This window comes from Aethalodelphis obliquidens, unplaced genomic scaffold (genome assembly GCF_003676395.1).
Source record: "Aethalodelphis obliquidens isolate GAN/ISIS:26980383/991018 unplaced genomic scaffold, ASM367639v1 scaffold16, whole genome shotgun sequence".
Lineage (NCBI taxonomy): Eukaryota > Metazoa > Chordata > Mammalia > Artiodactyla > Delphinidae > Aethalodelphis > Aethalodelphis obliquidens.
The window spans coordinates 14,203,690-14,226,809 of NW_020837960.1; the positions used below are offsets into that span (position 1 = coordinate 14,203,690).

The 23,120-nt window shown below is 39.6% G+C and overlaps 1 protein-coding gene across 10 annotated transcripts in view; it reads left to right on the top strand.

The window, feature by feature from the left end:
• Positions 1 to 23,120, top strand: part of LRCH1 (leucine rich repeats and calponin homology domain containing 1) — a 200,131-nt gene that overhangs the window by 80,808 nt on the left and 96,203 nt on the right. For all 10 annotated transcript variants that reach the window (XR_003434742.1, XR_003434741.1, XM_027116262.1 and 7 more), the window contains exon 2: positions 10,134 to 10,278. Coding sequence is in view for 8 of the 10 variants with exons in the window: in XM_027116262.1 (XP_026972063.1) it covers positions 10,134 to 10,278 (145 nt within the window). In the remaining 2 variants the exon portion in view is untranslated. The remainder of the gene's footprint in view (positions 1 to 10,133; positions 10,279 to 23,120) is intronic.

A 23,120-nucleotide genomic window follows, 5' to 3' on the forward strand; every position in this document is an offset into this window, starting at 1 on the left:
GTTGCTGTTTTTAAAATATATAATAAAAGAATCTAATTAATTGATGCTTATGGTTTTCTGACGTTCCGTAGACTCTTTCACAGTATATTTGATTTCAAAAGCTAACAAAGGTAAAAATCCTGGAAAAAAATTATGGTAAGGTCTTTTTATTATAAAGGGCTCTCTTTCAGCAAATAACATTTGTTTTATGGTTGAGAATTTTTTTTTTAAATAAATTTATTTATCTATTTATTTATTTTTGGCTGTTTTGGGTCTTCGTTGCTACGCATGGGCTTTCTCTAGTTGCGGCGAGCGGGGGCTACTCTTAGTTGCAGTGTGCGGGCTTCTCGTTGCAGTGGCTTCTCTTGTTGCGGAGCACCGGGCTCTAGGCGCGCAAGCTTCAGTAGTTGTGGTGCATGGGCTTAGTGGCTCTGCGGCATGTGGGATCTTCCCGGACCAGCATTTGAACCCGTGTTCCCTGCATTGGCAGGCAGGTTCTTAACCACTGCGCCACCAGGGAAGCCCCTGGTTGAGGTTAATATTTATGTAATCAACTCACAACTGTACCTTGTTTCATTCTGGGTAATAAACCTGGAATGATAGTAAACTCCAGGCAGACTGAGGCCATGGAGTTCAAGGTTGGCCACTCTGTCTTCTGCTCTGTTCACAGAAAGTCCACTCTCTTCCTTTAACTCCAATACACTTATGTGAGTTTGAGCCCTTAGAGCCCTTGGGACTCACTCTCTTTGCATTCCCCATTTACTCATTGTGCAGCCCTTGCCAGGTCCCTTAATCACTAGTAACTAGTTTTCCTCTAGTTACAATGTGACAGAGACTGTCCATGAACTGGCTGGTGAGTGATTGTCACCAGCTGCTCAGCTTTAGTCCAGCAGCAAGGTATTTGTTTCATTTTAAATACTTTATCATGTGCTTTACTGAAGTGCTCTTTGAGCTCTAGAACCTCACAGGGAAAGCTCCAGAGACTCTGTTCTCCCTCCTGCACCCCAGAGAACCCAAGGGTTCCTGCCCCGCTTACAGCACCTGAGCAGTTGCCCTTAGTCTGACCTGCCAGGGGGCTGGCCCGCACACTCTCTTTTCCCCGCCTAGGGTCTCAGCAGAGCCCCATGCCGTGTCTCCTTTGGGCTCCTCTGCACCCTCGGGGACCCCCGTTCCTGCGGTTATCTGTGACTGTGCTTCTTCTCACATGTCTCTCTAGAATTTTACCATGGGGCCTTGTGTCTCTCTTCCTTTCTGCTCTGTGAGATTGTTAAAGCCGAAGCCATGCCCTGATTTATTTCTTTTCTCAACTGTCATTTGTTGAGTTCCAGGCACTGCTATTCACTCTTCTTCCCAGCATTTATGAGGTGCAGTTGTATCAAGCACATAACAATGGTTGGCAGTGTGATGAGTGTATACGTGTATGTGGATCAGTGGGTGGAGGTAGAGAACACTGTTAGGTAAGGTAAGTGCTGATTTAGTGGCACTTGGTCATAGAGTTGCCTAATAACGTTGACGGTGTAGATGCGCCATCTGTCCCTGTGTAATTCCCCAAAGTTGTCCCCTTCACTCAGGCTTCCAGCCTGGCATGGTAAGTCATTTCTGTTATTCTGGGAAATTGTAAGTTCCAGGATACTGTTTGTATTTTGTGACCATTTTAAAAAGCATTCTTTGTTTTCAATTGTGATAAAATAACATGTAGCATAAAATTTACCATCTTAACCATGTTTAAGGGCCCAGTTCAGTGGCATTAAGTACATTCACGTTGTTGTGTACTGTCACCATCGTCCATCCACAGAACTCTTTTCACCTTGCAAAACTGAAACTCTGTACCTACTAAATAATAACTTAACATCCTGCCTCCCCCCAGCTTCTGGCAACCATCATTCTACTTTCTGTCTCTCTGAGTTTGACGACTTTAGGAACCTCGTGTAAGTGGAATCATACAGTATCTGTCTTTTTGTGACTGGCGTATTTCACTTAGCATAATGTCCTCAAGGACATGTGGTAGCATATGGCAAACTTTCCTCCCTTTTTAAAGCTGAATGCTAATCCATTGTATGTATAGACCACATTTTGCTTATCCATTCATCCTCGTTGGAGACTTGGGTTATTTCTACCTTTTGACTATTGCAAATAATGCTACTTAAAGCAACCATGTTCTATGAGAAAATTAGTATTTTCCTTTCAAATTAGTATTTCTCATTTTAAAGATTATTACTGTTGATGGGCTGTTTTTATTATGTCTCAGAGCAAAAGTTCTGTTTAAGCAAATGGGAAATGATTCATTAGCTAAACAGAATCACTAGGGAATGGGTCATTTCAGAGAAACTGTAACCACCTAAAATGTTTTTGTTTTGAGTAATTTTACACAAAAACATTAAAAATAGACACTGCCCTGCTCTCTTGAACAGAACATTTGAAAGATAGTTTAGGGCTTCCCTGGTGGCGCAGTGGTTAAGAATCTGCCTGCCAATGCCGGGGACACAGGTTCAAGCCCTGGTCCGGGAAGATCCCACATGCAGCAGAGCAACTAAGCCCGTGCGCCACAACTACTGAGCCTGTGTGCCTAGAGCCCGTGCTCCACAACAAGAGAAGCCACAGCAATGAGAAGCCCGCATACCACAACAAAGAGTAGCCCCAGCTCACCACAACTAGAGAAAGCCCGTGAGCAGCAACAAAGACCCAACGCAGCCAAAAATAAATAAATAAATTTTAAAAAAAGACAGTTTAATTCCCAAATATGTTAACTATTTGCTAGGTTATTCAGCACTGTGAGTATTATTTTGGTGCTACTATTTAGAAGGGCTCTGACCATTACATTTAAAATACTTAAATTTTAATATGTCTGTATATTTCACTCTTTGTTACTATTTTTTTTTTTAGAAGCACACTTTCTTATGGCTACCTCCCTTTAAAAAATCTATTTGTTGCTTCTGAAATGCAGTGGGACTGAAACAGTCAATAATAGCTTTTGTTAGAATTGTGTTTAAGAGTAAAAGCTTCTGAGTGAGCCTTTCAGAGATTCTTTAAGTAAAATGATTATACTTTGGAACAGGAATTTCCTGCCACCCGCCAATTCCATCTGCGGTGGTCTTTTAAAATATGATTTCCTCATTTTTTTTGGCAACACTTTGGATAGAAGAAGTACAATAAAGAAATCAGTTTTTGCTATCAACATTTCAGTAATGCAGTTGTTCAGGAAAAGGCCACCTATAGGTAATTACCTCTTTAGTACTTTGTGGGCTCAATAGGTATCAGCTGCTAATAAAATCACCAGGCCAAGAGGCTGTCATTATATCCTTTTTGGCATTTCCCAAGACTAATTTCTATATCTTATTTCCTCCTTCAGCTTGGGAAAGGGAGCCTTCAAACCAACTTATAGGTTTTTCACTCATAATACGCAATTTTTTTTTCTATTTTTTCATCTCTGATTTATTATTGTCATGAGGCATTTGTACATATGGTGTGCTTCGTGTGCTTGTCAGCTAGATTTTAAACTCCTTCCCAGCCCAGGCCTTTTTTCTTGCTAGAAATACTGCATTTGGAACCCAGCATTAGCTAACATAATGACAGAGACTATTCTTAGAGTCCTTCCCTCTGTGCCAGGTGCTGCTCTAAGGACTTTATATGTATCATCTCATTTAATCCTTCCAATAATTCAGCGGAGCCAGTACTATTATTATCCTCACATTACAGGCAAAGAAACTGCGGCATAGAGAAATTAAGTAATTATTTCCAAGTCTACACACTAAGTGGTGGGATCAGGATTTGAACTCCAGCTGCCTGACCTAAGAATCTGCTTTCCTGCCACATTTACTCAGTGAATATTTATTAAGCTCTTCCTGTCTACCGGTGGACAATGTAAAGATCCCAGCCTTCATGGAACTTTCATTCCAGTAACAACCAAAATACATGAGTAAATTGTATGCTATTTTAGAAGGTTATCCAAGTGCTAAGACAAAAAAGAAAATGTAGAACAGAGGGAGGGGGGTTACGATGGACATGCTGACATTTTAAGTAGGTCATCAGGGAAGACTTCATGCTTCATATGGAGGAATTGTTTAACAAGTCTCTAGTGTTTGACAAGATTTTTTTTATTGATCTCTTAGAGATGTAGCGTGAAATCTTGGCTGACTCACTCGAAACTTTTATGAATCCTCTTACTAGTTCTGCCTGTTTAACACTGGAAGTGTCTGGTGGTTTTATCTCCAGAGTCAAGGATGAGTCAGCCCACGGGCTCTGCTTCACTGCCTGGAGCAGGCTCCCTTACTCCAGAGCATTTCCAAATGTGCAGTTGTCCCGGGAGTGCCCCATGGGGGCTGAATCACGGGGCTGGGCGGGGTGTCTGTGCTGAAAGAGGAGGGGCAGTCCGACACCCAGGACATTGTGGAGCGCTCCCCTGTAGAAGGATATAGCTGAGATTCTTCTGGAGAGACCCCTGCCTACCTAGAAGAAAAGGGATATGGATTGTCCAGACAGGGCAAGCGGCCCCAGACCATCCTTCCACCCAAGCATTATCTCTGAACAGTGGACCCAGGAGGGACCGAGCAAGAGGGTGCAGATGGCCTGGCACAGAGTGTCCCTTCAGTACAAGGAAGACATTGGGTCCCATATGCTTGTCTGTGGGTCAGGGGGTTAGATTTATATGTGAAGGACACATATTTCACCCAGTTATTGAGACATCATGATAGGTGCCAATAGGCTAAAATTAAACTTCCATGATAACATGTTTATCCTTCAACTCAAAACATGTCTCATTTGGTCCTTTCGGAACTGGGCGTGATTCGACCGCCAGTGATCAGGCCTTTTCTTCTGACCAGAAAGCAAGACGTTGCAAATTAGGTTGCCAGCTGTGCTGGTCCATTAGGCTTCTGCTGGCGGCTGTGGCGGCTGATAGCTCAGCATGTCGTCGGTGGAGAGTGGGAGGCCCCGTTCAGTCCCTCCTGAGGCATCACTTTCCTTTTTTATACAAAAACAACATGGTGCCTCTGAGGGTGCTGACTGCATACCAGATTCCACTGATTGTTTTTCTACCCTCCTCTGCTCATTTTTATTCCTTTGGCTACTTTATTTTAGGGCTTTGCAAAGCTTGTTTTGGCTGGGTCGAAACGTATTGTTTTATTTCTGGCTGCTCTGCTCTCATGTGAATGTTTCAATTAAGAAGCAGACACGAGGAGGACGTGGTTCTGGAGTTCCGGTTTGCTGCCCGGCTGTTTGCCCAGAGCTGCGGTGGACCCCGCTCCCCAGGGCCAGGCTAGACCGCCGGGCAGGTTTCCAGCAAGGAAGGACGGAGTCCAGCTTGGGGGTAGGCAAGCGGGCACCATGACACGTGCTCTTCTTCCTGGAGAAAATATTAGGACCTGGTCAAAGATCACCTACTTTTAGTCCAGAGCTTTGGGACCATTTAATGCCTCCTGATCTGGCACCAGAAACGGATCTGTTATTATTATTGTTTTTTAAATTAGAGATACGCACAAGAACAACTGACTTTCCCTAATCGCAGTCCTACAAGGCCGACCCGGCAGTGGTTCAGAACTACCTACTGGTTCAGTTCTTGCCTCTGCCACTTACTAGCTCTGTCACCTCAGGCAAGTTACCTAACCTCTCTGGGCCTTGGTGTCCACACATACCAGGGAGTTATAACAGCACCTGCCTCCCTAGGTTATGGTGAAGATTCAGCGAGGAAAAAACCAAATTTTCTCTGATCGTAGCCAACCGATGATATGAAAACTCCGTTGCAGATCGGATTTTTGTTGCTCTGATTGTATCCAAAAAACAGTTGAGTTGGAATTTAGAGTAAGAATCTCATTGAGCAGTGGTTAACCCTGGATTGGCACAGGCTTTCTTTCCCAAGCCTGTTGTCGAAACCGGACCCTTCCCGGGCCTGATCGCCTGCTCCTAGGAGAGCGCCACCTGTTGGTGGGTCTTGCTTTAGGTAGGAAGCTGAGAGGGTGCCTCACTGGTGTTTCCCCTGGGATAGTGGGAATCAACTGGATATACAGGGATGCCCAGGTCACACCCTAGTACTTCTGGCTATGGACCCCAGACTTCAGGATTTTTAAAAGTGATTCCAGTATACCAACGAGATTGAGAAATGCTAGGCGAATACTTTATTTAGGGAAATAGCTCATAAGTGGGTTCATTTATACCTCCATGTATTTGTAACAAAATTAGAGAAATAAACAACAAAAAGAAACACAAATTCCTCATCACTGTTTATCTCTAGTTTAAAAGCTTACTTATCTTTCTATCACTCGGAAAGTACTGGGCTTCTCACAGCTCCTGACCCGTTTGCCCAAGCTGGTTTGGGTTGTATTTCAAACTAAAGATACAGATTGCCTCCTTAACACTTGCCTGTTATCTTTGAGCTCTTATTCTTTCTGTCTTTCCTGGGTTGGAGAACCTTCATTGCTCCCATCTTGGTCTGTCTGTCGTCATGACCGGGACAGCCAGGCTTCTGCTTGCTACTTGAGCTCTCTCTGTCTCTGGCATGGATCTGCCCTTTCAAAGTCCCAGTTAGGGACACTCACATCTGTGTGGGCACCATGAACTGACCGTCTGCTCACGTCTTTAATTACAACTAAGTCCTGGATCTCTTCCTCCTCCTGTGTGTGTGTGTGTACGTGTGTGTGTTTTAAAAGAGGGACCAGACCCCATTTTAGTTCTTTGCTTTCAGCTGATAGGAAGACTTTTGAACAAGCTGGTATGTCATTTGTTCCATTGTTTATAATCGGATTATCCACTCTGGATTATCAAAGTCAAAACGTCTTAATCCAGACTGACTTCCCCAGCCTTTCTGGGCATCTTTCCCATTGCGGGTTAGTGGACGCCCGAGGATCCAAGATGATTTCTGCGTGAGCCTAAGTAAATTATAGGAAAGCAAACCTGCTCGGTTTTCCGCACCCTCTTTTTCTCTTCCAATAAGAAAGTTAGATGAGAATTAAATGATATTCAGACCCAAGCAGGAAAAGTAAGTCACGTATTTGAAAACTCATTCTAAACTCTTTAGTGAAACAGAGTGCTTATGTAAGATTAGGATAATTGGCAGTTGAAGCCAGAGTTTCTACTTACCAAGTTTCCTATAGCCACTTCCAGAATTTAGCCCATCAGGTGACATATTGTTTTCATTACTTTCTCTTTTGAACTTAATGTTTATAACTTTCTTATCCTCTGAGTCTTTACACAGAACACGTTGACTCTGTTTTTATTGCATTTTGGGTAAATAAAAATGCAGTGAAGATTTAATCACTGTATCTTCCTAATAATCTAGCTGTGGGACACACCATGATCTTGCAGAGTGGTCTCACGTGGGGAACTCAGTCAGGCCTTGCAGTTAGACATACTGAGGTGTGAATATGATTCCTTATTTCTGTGGCTTTGGACAAGTCACATAAGCTTTCTGAGCCAGTTTCCTCATCTTTAGGTTGGCGGTGACACTGCTCCTTGCATTGGTTTAAATGAGGTACTAGATGCAAAGCTCCAGGCATAATGCCTGGCTTGATGGAAGTGCTCAAGGGATGATAACATTTACCCATCTGGATTTTAGCTCTTTATTTGTACTTTTTTTTTTTAAGCACAATTAGAACCTTTTACCTTATGGTTCAATTCAGGGTTTGTGCCTTTCATCTTTCAAATGATAAACTTTTTAAAAGTAGCCCTCTGTGTTTTTCATTTCTGCAGAAATCATGTACTTAGTAAATGTTGATGAAAATGTCAATAATCTGGGTATTGATGCTAAACAAACAGGAAGGGAAAACTTTTGTTCCTTTCTGTTTTTCAGCTTTGTTTTAATTTAATCTAGGCATCTGTTTCTATTGATATACAGGCATTGAAAGAATCTAAGCTACATGTAGGTTTTGTGATTTCTTCCCTTTTAATTTAGAAACCGGTACACAAACCCAGGATGATAGGGGTGCGTTGCATAGGTAAATTCTCAGTGACTCAGTGGACACGGGGGTCTGTTCGTTTGGCTACCATTGTAGGTTCCGGCGTGACAGGTGCCCACCATTAACACCTTATAACTGTATTTATAGTGGATAATATAATACTATCAAAAAAAGAATTCCTGGAAAAATACAAAAGAGCTCAGTTAAAGGATTAGGGCGATACTGTTGGCCAGACCCTGGACAGCTGATAGTTTTGCATGTGATTTTCCTATTGAAATTCTCAGAGACCTCAAAAGAAGTTTACTGCAGTGTGAATCATAGAAGAAGGGGAAGGGAAAACAAGGATGACAGTGGAGAGATGATCATATACTATTTCATATTTCACTCTTTTTATATGATGAATTGTTGAAATAATTTTTAAAAATCCTTATATTCCTAGAGTAAGTCCCACTTAATCATAGTATGTTAATCTTTTTATGTAAGTACTTAATTCTGTTTGCTCATTTTTTTTTTTTTTTGGTACACGGGCCTCTCACTGTCGTGGCCTCTCCCGTTGCGGAGCACAGGCTCCGGACGCGCAGGCTTAGCGGCCATGGCTCACGGGCCCAGCCGCTCCGCGGCATGTGGGATCCTCCCGGACCGGGGCACGAACCCGTGTCCCCTGCAACGGCAGGCGGACCCTCAACCACTGCGCCACCAGGGAAGCCCTGTTTGCTCATTTTTAATTTAGGATTCACATCAGTATTTGGAAAGGAGATTCATATGTAGTTTCCCTTTTGTGTACTTTCTTTGTTGGTTGATGGTATCAATATTATACCTTGCTGTTTAAATAAGAATTTGGAAAGTTCCCTTCCTTTCCTGTGGTTTGAAATGGTTTAAATATTAATCAGAATTATCCCTTAAAACTTTCCTGGAATTCCCCCTCTGAAGCAATCTAGACCTGTTTTTGTTGATTTATGTGTTTATCTATTGGCAGGTCAGTCAGCGAGGTAGCTTTCTGACTTATATTTCATTGTAATAGTGACCTATTTAAGTCCCTCACCCACATAGTGTGATTCCTTAAGTATATCTGAAGTATTATTTACTGAACATCTTCAATTCATACCGATGAAGCCCCTGCTAAATAAGGGTGAGGTGCTCTGTTGTTGTTGAGTTACTGTTTTCAAGAGTTGGTGGCTCTTTTTTATATTCAGCGTTTCATGGCATTTCACAATCACGTTTACCATGTTAAGGACGATTCCATATTTTTATTGTTGAGATGGTGATACTGTGAACTGTACTGTATGTTTACATTACTCTGTAGACCGTTATTACTGTCTTTGGTACACTTGGCGAGGGAGCCAGTTTTACTGAAGGTCATGCGGTATAGTATCCATCCTTCATAGACACGACTGATTTATCTCTTTCTTGTACATTGTACGTGCTCAGTAATTCTAGTGAATGAAATACTTTAGTATCTACTATGTGTTTGTTTGGGAAAGGTATAAAAGACATGTTCTGAGAGATAATATGTTATGAATGCAAAATTGAATTAAATAAATGAAATATTAAGGTAACTATGTGTATTCAGATATATTAAAGGATTCAGTTTTACATATTTGTCCAGGGGAAAAATAATTTTCAGATGGAGCGAAAAGTAAATGTTGATTTGGTTGCCCTTATACCTGGCCTGAATTTACAAATTAATATAAAGAGCTAGGACTTCCCTGGTGGCGGAGTGGTTAAGAATCCGCCTGCCAATGCAGGGAACACAGGTTCGAGCCCTGGTCCGGGAAGATCCCACGTGCCGCGGAGCAGCTAAACCCGTGCACTACAACTACTGAGCCTGCGCTCTAGAGCCGGTGAGCCACAACTACTGAGCCCACGTGCCACAACTACTGAAGCCCACATGCCTAGAGCCTGTGCTCTGCAACAAGAGAAGCCACCACAATGAGAAACCTGTGCACTGCAATGAGGAGTGGCCCCCGCTTGCCACAACTAGAGAAAACCCACGTGCAGCAAAAAATAAATAAATTTATTAAAAAAAAATAGAGCTAAAACTGTTTCAGCAGTATTTTTGCTTTTCTATATGAATTGGGCTATACAACGCTAGGAAACGGGAATCACAACGCCATAGTAACAATGGTGCAAAAAATGATAGTGTTGATCTAAATGTAGATGATAATGTTTATTTTAAAATGTGTTAAGGAAAAAGTATTGATAGTTGATAAGATTGTATTAGATTATGTTGAAGAGTTATTAACAAGCTATTTTTTCCTTTTCTTATAGATTTATCTAAAAACAGACTGGTTGAAGTTCCAATGGAATTGTGCCATTTTGTATCACTGGAAATTCTTAATCTGTATCATAATTGTATCAGAGTCATTCCGGAGGCCATCATTAATCTGCAGATGCTGACTTACTTAAATTTAAGGTAGGTTGACTGTAAAGGTTATAATCAAATTCGATGAAAAAAAATAACTGCTTGCATTTCCATCAGTTTTTTTTTCTTTGATCTTTTCTGATCACCCTTTGAAGTAAATCACATGAAGATTATTGAAGAAATATCTTTTCTAATACATTTGTGGTGCCGTTAATTTCGTTTTTGGCACTAGACTTCTCTGAATGTCAGTAGGACAAGATGTTTCGGTTTCTTAAAATAATTTATACAGCATCATTTATACGTTTTGACTGTTTGGTACTTGGAAACTTGTTGGTATATTTTCTTCGGGTATTGACGTAGATTTTGGAGGAGGAAGGATGAAGGAAGTGGAAAAGGTTTGGGGGTTGGGACAAATTAGGGCCTTGCAGGTTTGGGGGTTATTGGTGCCATTCGGTTTGCTACCCAGCGCTGACTGAGCCTGTTCACTTTAGGCCACCGGAGAAAGTTAAGGAAAAGCACTGAGCAACTCCAGCAAGATACAAAGTTTGCTGTCTTTAGCCCATTAAATTAATTAGGTCAGTGTTTGCTGAGGATGCGTCAGTGTTCTGTATTGACTCTGATTAAGCACAACACAGTGTAACCTATTAATGCACTAAGTAGCCCTGAAGTTAAGAAAACTATTTTAAGGTCTAACTTTTAGACTTCGCTGCTGTGACTGTCAACTTCTCTGGCCAGATTTTGACTCCTTGTTTCCTAATTTCTTGACTCACATCTGGGATGTCAGGAGAGAAGGGGAGCTGTTTTATCAAATCTATCTCTACTGTTAAAACAAAGTTGCAAAGTTCAAGCCTTTGTGCAGCCTTCACTCTTGTCAGTTGCATTATCTTTTTATTTTATTTTATTTTTTTAAAGAAGATGGTAGGGGTAGGAGTTTTTAGTTATTTATTTATTTTTGCTGTGCTGGGTCTTCGTTTCTGTGCGAGGGCTTTCTCTAGTTGTGGCAAGCGGGGGCCACTCTTCATCGCGGTGCGCGGGCCTCTGACTATCGCGGCCTCTCTTGTTGCGGAACACAGGCTCCAGACACGCAGGCTCAGTAGTTGTGGCTCACGGGCCTAGTTGCTCCGCAGCACGTGGGGTCTTCCCAGACCAGGGCTCGAACCCGTGTCCCCTGCATTAGCAGGCAGATTCTCAACCACTACGCCACCAGGGAAGCCTCAGTTGCATTATCTTAATGCGCAAAGAGTAGCACCTAACTAGCAGGGCTTGTGCTGTGTAACAATGTGCCAAACTTTAAACGACAGGATTCCCAGTAAACCAGGTATAGCATTAATTTATGATAGATAATAATGTCGTTTATTTTTTTAGGGTTTTTGTTGTTTGTTTTGGTTGACCACTGAGAGTTAGGAGTCTTCTGCAGCTTTCTTTGCAGTCAAAAATGGGTTTTCATCGCATTTCATTAGGACTGCGTATCTTTTTCCTTGGGAGTGAAAAATAAATCTTGGTCATGTTTTTAAGTGGCTCTTACTTATTTTTGGTAAATAAGATGTAGGTTACTATTAGGATAATCTAGAGGCTCAACCTATGTAACTTTCATTTTTCCAGGTTTCTAGTTCATTTGAGTTTTCTTGTGTAAGAGCCATTCATGCTGTTTCTTCTGCAACAGAATGTTGATTACCTTGTTGCCTGATAGAACCAGTAGAGTGGTGTCTACAGATATTGACTCATTATCTCCCTAAAACATCTGCCTTCTAATCCCAACCCATATAAGGGAAATAACCCAAGAGCTATGTGGTTGGTATGTTTACGTCACTTAACCTACTCCTGACACTTTCACCTCCAGCAGCCCTGCATGCAGCAAGTAAATAGATTTAACTTTGCATTGTTGTTTTAAATATATATATATACACTGAGAAACTTTTGGCTATAGATGACATATTTCTTCTGGCATGATGTAAACTATAAAATTCTACAAATACTAGAGAATCTAATCTTAACTTTGTATTTTGCTTTAAAAGCATTAATAAAATTTGTTTTGATAGGGTGATTTTTACGTTGAGCCTAGTTTAGGGTAGAATAACATTGCCGTCTTCAGATGGTAGAAAGACTATATTGGAATATGAATCTCAGGAGTCTTTAATTCAAGAACAGAGAGAATTTGTTGAAACTGACAGTGGTTGAAGAGGAAGTGTATGGAGTATTGTAAACAAAGTTTGGTGATGAATTTCTAAGTAAAGGAAAGGAAATAAATAAAGGGATCATTAAGCACCTAACTTTTTTTTTTTTTTTTTGCTGTATGCGGGCCTCTCACTGTTGTGGCCTCTCCTGTCGCGGAGCACAGGCTCCGGACGCGCAGGCTCAGCGGCCATGGCCCACGGGCCCAGCCGCTCCGCGGCACGCGGGATCCTCCCAGACCAGGGCACGAACCCGTGTCCCCTGCATCGGCAGGCAGACTCTCAACCACTGCGCCACCAGGGAAGCCCCGACATCTCCTACTTTAATATTACCATGTGTTAAGACATATTCTCTAGTGTTGAACTCTTTAAAGGAATTGATAACTAAATGGAGAAGATTAAGAAAAAGTATGTCTCTTACTTTTCAGAGATACTGTATCAGGGTATATGAAAAATGTATGTAAGTCCTCTAATCTCTTTGAAAGCCAGGCACTATATATACGTATATAACTATTATTATTATATTTTAATAAACCCACTAGGTTTTTAAAAAAATATTTACTTGTTTATTTGGTTGCGCCAGGTCTTAGTTGCAGCTCACTGGCTCCTTAGTTGCAGCACATGGGCTCCTTAGTTGTGGCACATGGGCTCCTTAGTTGTGTCATGTGAACTCTTAGTTGCAGCATGCATGTGGGATCTAGTTCCCTGACCAGGGGTCAATCCCAGGCCCCCTGCATTGGGAACGTGGAGTCCTATCCACTGCGCCACCAGTGAAAATCCCTATACATATATAATTATTTTTGATGCCTTCTATCAAATTTACTTCATGAATGTAAACGCGTAATATAAAATAGTAACATAGGGCAATCTGAAAAGTGACCAGGAGATGGTCATCTTGTTTATTCAATTATAAGGCCTTTAATTCCTGTTTGATTATTGGGTTTAGTTGAAACATGTCCTCTAGGAATTGGACACTTGGAATTGAGTTATTTCTCAGTTTGGGAATAATTTAAGGTGGAATGTTATGTTCGCATAAAAGATTTATTTGTAGCTTGTGAAATGGTAGGTGACTTACCTGTTTATCTCCAAATGTATAATAATATCTAGAAAATACCAGTGCCATCTGATTAAATTGTAAGTCTTCTAAGATATGCTGAGTAATGACATCACATGATAGTCATGTTGTCTATGTGAGTTTTTGCTGTCTTCAAACTCCCACCTCCACTCCCACACCCCACCTCCCCCCCCAAGCTGGTAACCAGGAGGAATTTAGAACGTTGTGCTTGTGTGTGATCATGACAGACGTCCCCTTCATAACAACCAGGGTTGAGCACTGTGGCCTTTTCATGTCTTTTCTACCCTTCATGAAAACTAAGTCAACAAAATAAAAGGTATTTCTTCTTGGGTATGGTGAAGAGGCATGGTGGAATTCTGTTGACTCTTGGCCTTTGGAGGAGAAACTGCCAATCCATTTAACTGCAAAAGAAACAGGGCACTCAGGTTGCTGCAAAAGGACTGCTTTGTAGGAGAGCTGCTGAGTCCCCTTCAATCTAATTTTTTCTCCGTGATAGTTACAAATGAGATATTATGGCAGCGAAAAAAAACTCATATTCTATTTTTTAGTAGTCCATTTGATTGAGTGATTGATTATTTTTTAATTGAAGTATAGTTGATGTACAGTATTATATAAGTTACAGGTGTACGACGTAGTGATTCACAATTTTTAAAGGCTGTGCTCCATTTAAGTTATAAAATATTGGCTGTTTTCCCTGTGTTGTATAATATGTCCTCGTAGCTTATTTATTTTATACATAATAGTTTGTACCTCTTTATTTCCTACCCCTATATTGCCCCCCACTTCTCTCTTCCTACTGGTAACCTCTAGTTTGTTCTCTGTATCTGTGAGTCTGTTTCTTTTTTATTATATTCACTAGTTTGTTTTATTTTTTAGATTCCACATATAAACAGTATCATACAGATTTTGAAAAGACATTTTCTAGACAGAAGCATTTAATCAAATCAAGCATTTAATCAAATTGTCACTCATTTAGATGTGTTGGGGAAGTCTGTATAAATTTCAGAAAATTAAAGAAATACCGTAAATTACTTTTGAGCACACAGTGTAGACTGGCTCAGATATAGCATGGTGTGAAACAGCTTTAACAGATAGGCAAGTTCAGTGGCCTTTATCAATAAATACCCCGAACACTTTCTTTTCTGGAGTGCTTAGAATTTTTTCTCTTATTTCTATTAGCCAGAGAAAAAGAGTTGCTCGAAAAAGTAGTGCAGAGAAGCTGCTTTTCAAGTTCCACAGATTTCATGTTTCTATACTTAAAATTAAACATGATCTCACTGTGTTTTTAACATTTTTCTCTTTTTAAATAAATCACAGGTAGACATTGCTGATTTTGTATGTTCCAAAATGAGAGAGAGATCCTGTGAAGGGACTTTGAATGCATGGGAACCAGTCAAACTTGATTACACCCTCCAGGATGCGTTGCATGTTCCAGCCGAGTAAACAGTCATAAATATTTGATGGTGTTGGTGATAATGATGACAATGGAGGTGATGGTGGTGGTGGTGGTGAGTCACTGCCTCACCAGCTTCTTGGCTGACAGGATCTCTCAGCAACATTATCTTTAAATGTCAGATGGCTGCTTCGTGCCAGCATCCCAGTTCCCATCTTAGACTAGAGACGGGTTTATTTAGCACATGGAAAGAAAACCTTCACTGTGAAACACAGTTAAAAACACTGAAGTGTTTTCTAGTTTTTCCTCTCGTGACAGAAATGTCCTGTTTGTGGAAAACATTAATTTATCGCTGTTTATGTAGCCTGCGTTCTGAGGAACTGGGCTTTTAATCTTTGCTTCTTGGTGTTCACAACAAAAGGTTATGTTGATTTAATGTATGTGCTACTGGGTCTCTTCCTGTTAGAAAGTGTCTTAATCCAAGAAATGTGGCCAAGAACAATAAAAGTGATTAAGCAAGGCTTGTTCCTATATGGGAACAAACGCTTTGAACCTGGGTTACACAGGAAAGCCTCACAAAATGTAAAATCTGTTTTAAATTGTTGTAGAGATTGTTGTTGATGAGACTCAGGCAGAAAATGTACCTTAGAAAACTAGAAGAACCTAGAGCAGAGAGGCTTTTGGCGGGTGTAATGGTGTTGTGAACGCAACTAAGAATAGGGAGCTTAGCTTAAAAGTTTCATCTCAGAGAGGTTCTGGAATAGAGGCAGCCAGGATATGCAAGTTCTTTACAGCATTTGATCGTAGTCCTTCCAGAACTCTCGGTGTGGTTTTACTTTCCTGGGGTGAAACGCACAGAGCCAGAAGCTGGTTTACTCGTTAGAAGCCCCTTTCTCTCCCAGCCTCCTAGGAGTGGATGGTGAGGCCTTGTCTGTAGAGAAGGGGGCCGTCTCTTGAGCAAAATGTTATCACGCCATACAAGGAATCCTTTTTGGCTACTTTCTCTGAAGCCTGGCATCCTTTTGGCTGCTACACAATGTGCAGAAAGAGCCAACTTCCCGATGGCTGTATAACCTGTATCCCCACATTCCTTTGGGGGCTCATTTGGAGAATTAATCTTTAAACCTCAGACTATAGCTCTGTATTTGCAGGGCTGGGGAGAAGCATCCTACATGCTAGGATTGCCTTAGAAAGCACAGATTTAATATTTTTTGTTATGAACAAAAAATGAAGTTTCATTGTTCCTAAGAATTTTGATTTCTATCCCTAGGAAATATACCTTCTCCTTGTGACTGACCTTTCTGAAGAAAGTCTCAGTCGTAGGATAGTGTTTTTTTTTCTTTCTAGAAACGGAGAAAAGGGACGATGTCTTCTTAAACTGGAAAAGGGGAGGAATTTTGCTCAGTTCAAACTTGCATCCCTCTTTCTTTTGTGAAGATCTTATCTCATTCAAAGGGGAAGGGAGAATATTTTAGTGTATATATTTTGGAACTGGCTTGTGGTGACTAGGTTGTGTTTTGGGAATTGACAGTCAGCAGGAAGACACCAAAACACAATGAACCATGTTGGAATTTGGAAGTATCATCTTAAAATTTGAAGGTATTTTTCATAGAATGCTGGAGTTGGAAGTGGTCACCAGAGTCGTCCATTGCAGGAGCGGCAACTTGTGGTTTAAGCCTTGCCTTTTCTAATGTGCTCACTGGGCATTTGTTTTTAAGGTGGAACCTTGAGTAAACAGTCCCTAAAAATTTTAGTATACTTATAAATTACTGTGGCTGTAAAGTTATCGGTGTTGGTAGTTGAAGGGCTTCATTAAATGCGAATGAGTTCGTAATAGGTATTTCTTATCAGATTCCATTCCTTTTAGTATAACCCATGCTTGACAAGACTTCCAAAAGGGATTTTTCCATTCTACACATCACCTGACCACAGACGTTTCTTGAGATCAGTGTTTGTATTGAAAAAAAGAACAGAGAGACACAAAAGGGTCATTATAGCTTTGATAGCCAGACTGCTGTCAGAATGTGCTGGTTTTGTTTTCAGTTCTGCTTCTGATCTTAATAAAGTTTTTAAGATCTTTGTGCTGCAGATTTGCTTTCGGAAAATAGGGTGAACACTCACCCCTAATTCATAGATTTTTTGTTTATGGAAATTCTCAAAATTTTTTCTGCAAGCTCCCACCAAGCTCCAAGCTCTAAATGAGCAAGCAGATTACATTTATTTTTCTCACTAGACAGACCAAAGTCCTTTGAAACATTGTCACTTCATCAATCATCAACCTATGTTTACTCCAAGAGCATTACAGTTTACCAAGTCTTATAACAAGTGATGTAGATGAGAAGAGGGAAAGGAAGAAAAACAGAGCATCAACATGTGAAAGGAGGTGTGGAAGTTTGAAATAACTTTCACCATTGTCGTCATCACGATCATCATCATCATCATCACTTCTTAATAGCTAAGTAGGATTTCGTTGTTACACCATCATATTTGAGCCCTTCTACAGCCCTTCACTTTATTTATTTATTTATTTTTAAAATATTTATTTATTTATTTTGTCTGCGCCGAGCCTTTGCTGCGGCACGCGGGATCTTCACTGTGGCATGCGGGATCTTTAGTTGCGGCATGCACGATGCATGTGGGATCTAGTTTCCTGACCACGGATTGAACCCTGGCTCCCTGCGTTGGGAACGCGGAGTCTTACGCACTGGACCACCAGTGAAGTCCCAACAGCCCTTTACTTTAGGTAGGAAATAGGAAAGTGATTTATCCCTAGGATACACTATTTCATAAATAAGAATAATAGGAATTAGTGGAACTTATTTCTATGACATTTATTATTTGCTCAGCACTTTCACCGTTGTCATCTTGCTTAACGCTGTGCTCTGATGCATTCCATCCTCCTTTGAATCATTTCAGAATCATAAACATGGTTGTTACAGAATTTTCCAGGACGCCAACTAAATATTTAAATAAGGAAATTAAAAATATTCATACTGCTATATTCATACTTGATTCCCTTTTTAAATTTCTAACACTTATACATTTGTGCCTTTGTTTTTTCCTTTATTCATTTTTTCGGAAGTTTGTCTGTTTTTATTGTGTTTCTTTTTAAAAATCAGCTTTTAAGTTTAACGACTGTTGATATTTTCCTTTTCATTAATTTCTGATATTATCTATCATATTTCCTTTGGTCTATTTTCTTGTAGTTTTATTCTTTTTCTAATTCCTGGAATTTCTAGTTATTTTTCTTTTCTCATAAGAGCATTTAAGGCCATGGATTTCCCGGTACTTAGTGCTTTAGCTGATGCCTAAAAGTTTTGATGTACGGTATTTTAAAAAATCACTCCTAAATCTTTTCTGATTTCCAGTATTTCATTTTTGACCCATGAGTTTCCTATAGAATATATATACATTTCAAAATTTTTATTGGAGTACAGTTGCTTTACAATGTTGTGTTAGTTTCTACCGTACAGCAAAGTGAATCAGCTATACGAATACATATATCCCCTTTTTTTGGATTTCCTTCCCATTTAGGTCACCACAGAGCACTGAGTAGAGTTCCCTGTGCTATACAGTAGGTTCTCATTAGTTATCTATTTTATACATGGTATCAATAGTGTATATATGTCAATTCCAATCTCGCAATTCATCCCACCCCACCCCTTTCCTCCTTGGTATCCATACGTTTGTTCTCTACGTCTGTGTCTCTATTTCTGTAAATAAGATCGTCTGTACCAATTTTTTCAGATTCCACATGTATGCGTTAATATACGATATTTGTTTTTCTCTTTCTGACTCACTTCACTCTGTATGACAGTCTCTAGTTCCATCCCTGTCTCTACAAATGACCCAATTTCATTACTTTTTATGGCTGAGTAATATTCCATTGTGTATATGTACCACATCTCCTTTATCCATTCCTCTGTTGATGGGCATTTAGATTGTTTCCATGACCTGACTATTGTAAATAGTGCTGCAATGAACATTGGGGTGCATGTGTCTTTTTGAATTATGGTTTTCTCTGGGTATATGCCCAGTAGTGAGATTGCTGGATCGTATGGTAATTCTATTTTTAGTTTTTTAAGGAACCTCCATACTGTTCTCCATAGTGGCCGTATCAATTTACATTCCCACCAACAGTGCAAGAGGGTTCCCTTTTCTCCACACCTTCTCCAGCATTTATCGTTTGTAGATTTTGTGATGATGGCTGTTCTGACTGGTGTGAGGTGATACCTCATTGTGGTTTTGATTTGCATTTCTCTAATGATTAGTGATGTTGAGCATCTTTCATGTGTTTGTTGACCATCTGTATGTCTTCTTTGGAGAAATGTCTGTTTAGGTCTTCTGCCCATTTTTTGACTGGGTTGTTTGTTTTTTTTGATATTGAGTTGTTTGTATATTTTGGAGATAGAATATATTTTTATAGTTATCTTTTAAAATTGATTTTTAATTTAATTGCATTGTGTTTGGAGAATATTTTGTTTGATATTGATTCTTTAGATTGGTTGATATTTGCTTTATAGTTTATGCATAGTTAAATTTATAAATATTACACATGAGCTTGAAAAGAATGTATGCTAAGTGTTGTGTACAGGGTTCTAGTAAATCCACTAAGTATAACTTACTGTTGCTTTTGCATCTCACTTATTTTAGGGTTTACTCTCCTTCCTTTATAATATGCATCCTTAAGTAGTTCATTCAGTGAGGGTACGTAAATACAGTCTTCTTTCTGAAATGTCTTTCCTCATTCTTAGAAGATTCAATTATTTGTACAAAATTTTCATTTGTATTAGTATAAAGTTTTAAGTTGACAGTTCTTTTCTATTGTATATCAAAGACAGTATGCCTTCTGGCCTCTGTTTTGCTATAGAAAAATCCTTACTTGTCTACATATTTTAAGTTTGTAGAAAATCTTCTATATTTTTCCATTTGATTTCTTCCCATATCTTTGTCTTTGGTGTTTCTGTACTTTATGCTATGATATGTATAGATATATATTATTTTGATTTACCTGACTGTACACTTTATTTTGCTTCCTGAGTCTGAAGACTCATGTCTTTCATCAATTCTAGAAAAATTTATTTTTTTTTAATATTGTGCCTTCCTCTATTTCTCTGTCATTTCTGTCTTCTTTGTATACTCCCTATTAGTTATATGTTAGACCTCTCATCCTTTCACATTTTTTAGTCTCTTTATTCGTTCTTATTTCTTTATATTTGGGGTATTTTTCAAGCATGAATATGCCTTTAACATATTGAGAGTGAAAGTACAGTAATACTTTGAAAGCAGGAAAAATTGTAGCACCATGGGATTCCTTAATGGAGAAGACTCTTAGTGATTGAGATGTGTAGCACAGGAACTATACATTTTGACTCATTAGTGAAATCTTATGCACTCTCTTACTCTTATAATAGTATACATTGTTGGTTGCCTAAAAACAACTTAATCCTGAATTCCTTTGAGTTGTTTATTTTATTATAAAACCTGATAAGAACCAGTCTTGTTGCCTTCGACCTTAAATTGAAGTTTGTGAGAATTTGACTTCTTAATCTTCAATCCTTTCTTTGTTGAACTCTGCTTTTTCTATCTTGTCAGCATCCTCCATACCTTCTTCCCTGGAATTAGGGCTTTAAGGAAGTAGGATTTGACTGCAGTCTGGAGGTATAATAAGGGAGGCCAACCCAGGGCTTCCCTTTGTTCTCTTAGTGTTCTTTGTTGCTTGTTAGTAACGATTACAGTAACTGGACAAATAAAGTTTTTTATAAGAGTTGCTTTTGAGAAAAAGAGACGCATTATTGGTTTTCTGAGTTTCCCAATCCAGATCTAAATGTATCACTTCATTTTCAAAAGTAATGAAACATACACTGTAGTGGCTAGAAAATTGCAGAATATTATGTTAAAAATGTTATCCTACTTCTGAAAGGAATGCTTGTGCTCTGAGAACTCAGGGAGGGGAAATTTTGATAAAATAACGTAGCCAGGAGTTTCAGCATGTGTAATAGTTCCAAACAACATTTTGTTTTCACGGACGAGAAAGTCAAGAATAAATGCATAGTCTGTAGTGCTTTATCTAGAAAGAGTCAAGGGGTTGGGTGCTTAGGGTACAAAAGGAGTGGTTGTGAGGTGAGCAGGTTATTCTGTAAGGCATTTTTTTCATCTCCTGTCACCTCTTGGAATACCTTTATACTCTCTGGACCAGATGGACTGTCAGAACAGATGGAATGAGATGATCTCTCTGAATGGTGAGGTCCAAATAACCAGAAGATTTGGGTCATTTTGAGAGTTGGATCGTGTGGAACTGTGTTATCTGTTAATCCCAGCTTATCTACCTTATCCTCATGGAATCAGGCAGTGTGTTTCTGAAACTCCCATTTGGCAACTGGCAAACCATCACAGAAAGGGATGGGAAAATAATGTGAGAAAATTGATCCATTCTCCTGAATGATTAGTCCTTCTGTTCATGAATAGAGAGCAACAGAACTGGAGAAAACCTGCCTGCCAAATTCCCTAGGAGCGAAGAAGTTACATATTTCTAACCGCAGGGATGCCGTTAGATACATTAGGGTGTAAGTAGAACACCGTCTCCTAAACGTATAGTGTTATGTTGGATGTTAGTAGGTATGCTTGCTTTAAAAACAGTCCACGTATTGTGCTATGAGAACTCTCCTCCCTTGTTTTGTGAGGTCTACCTATTAGCATCTCCTAGAGTGTGCTTTTCAGAACACCATTTTGTGAACACTGATTTAGAAGAATGTTTATCACCTAAAGATTTAGGAACTGACCTCATGTCTAAAAAACGATGAGGTAAGAAAGTATGTGCCTTCGTGATGCCCTGTTCAGAGGCCAAGATATCTGTATGGACTGGATGTGTTGAAAGACACGATGAAATGTGAGTAGAAAGAGAAAGGCCCAGGAAGTACTGCAGCATAGAGTGTGTTCACATAGCTGCCATCCAGGTTGATTTATTCTTTATTTAGCACCTTTAAAATATGTATAAATCTGAATTTTGTTTATTATTAATGATCAATTAAAATATGCAATTAATTTTGAGAAAAAAATAAGTACTGAAAAGTGCAAAGAATGTATCAATCACTCACTGAGTACTCAGGTTTAAGGTTTTTTCTTCTCCCCAGCTCCTTAATAAGATTGAACTTTTTCTGGAGGGCGTGAGGGGATTTTTTCAGTTTCTGGGTGCTCTGTATTATATAATGAGGAAAAGAATGACCTTGACCAAAAGTCTAAAGCAGCTGGGTCTTGACATTAAATTGTCTGCCCTGAAACTTCATTGTTGAAACACCAGTCGCTATGGCTAAAACTAATCACCTGTTAAAGGGTAATTCTTTTTAAAAAAGTAAATTCATGACTCTCATACAAATATAAAATGTACATCTGTCGAAGATTGTATTTAACCCATTAATTAATGAAGGAACCAGTAGAATGTTATATCCTGTTTAAAGGAGGATTCAACACACACACACACACACACACACACATTAGTGGACTTACTGAAGTAAATTTACAAATAGTTGCAAAGCTGGTCAGTATCCAGTAGTCAGTTATAATTCCTCTACACTCATCATGATTCATCTGTATTTCTGTGGACAAAAATGATTTGCATTACAATCCATTTCTACAAACACAGAGTTGTACAGTAACTCAAGGACAATGAATAGCAGAGATAATCTGGGAGGGTGTGCTAGACGAGACCCCCAGTAATGGTTTTTGTCACAGTTTTTCCAGATACACCAAACAATTTAATTTATATCACCATGTGCAAGAACTGTATAGCTCTGTGAACTATTTGAACAGGACTATAGGTAGAAGAAAAAAATAAAGAGGTGTTCAGTGGGATTGTGAAACTCTTCCTTTCAGATCCTGTGTTCTAAAGACTGTGAAAGGCTGTTTGCACGTAGGTGGGCAGGGAGGACTGAGGATATAGTGAGAGTGCTTTGAAGGCAGTGCATTGCTTTCACTTTTGTTTGGCCATTTAAATGGATTATCTTCAGGGAATTTAAGTAAACTGATATGAGTGGTGGTCCCTCTGGTGCATTAGTCCCTGCAAGAGACCGCTGTGACCTCAGTACCAGGAGAGAACACCTGGGGACTTCGGCAGAGGCAACCTTTGAGCATCTGACAGTGGTGTCCAGATCTGCAGACACTTGTTTAAAGAGTTGTTTAGGACGAGTCTGGAATCCTTCATTCCACCTTACAGGATAAGACCCATAAAGGAAGTCTCACTTTCTTTATTCCTTAA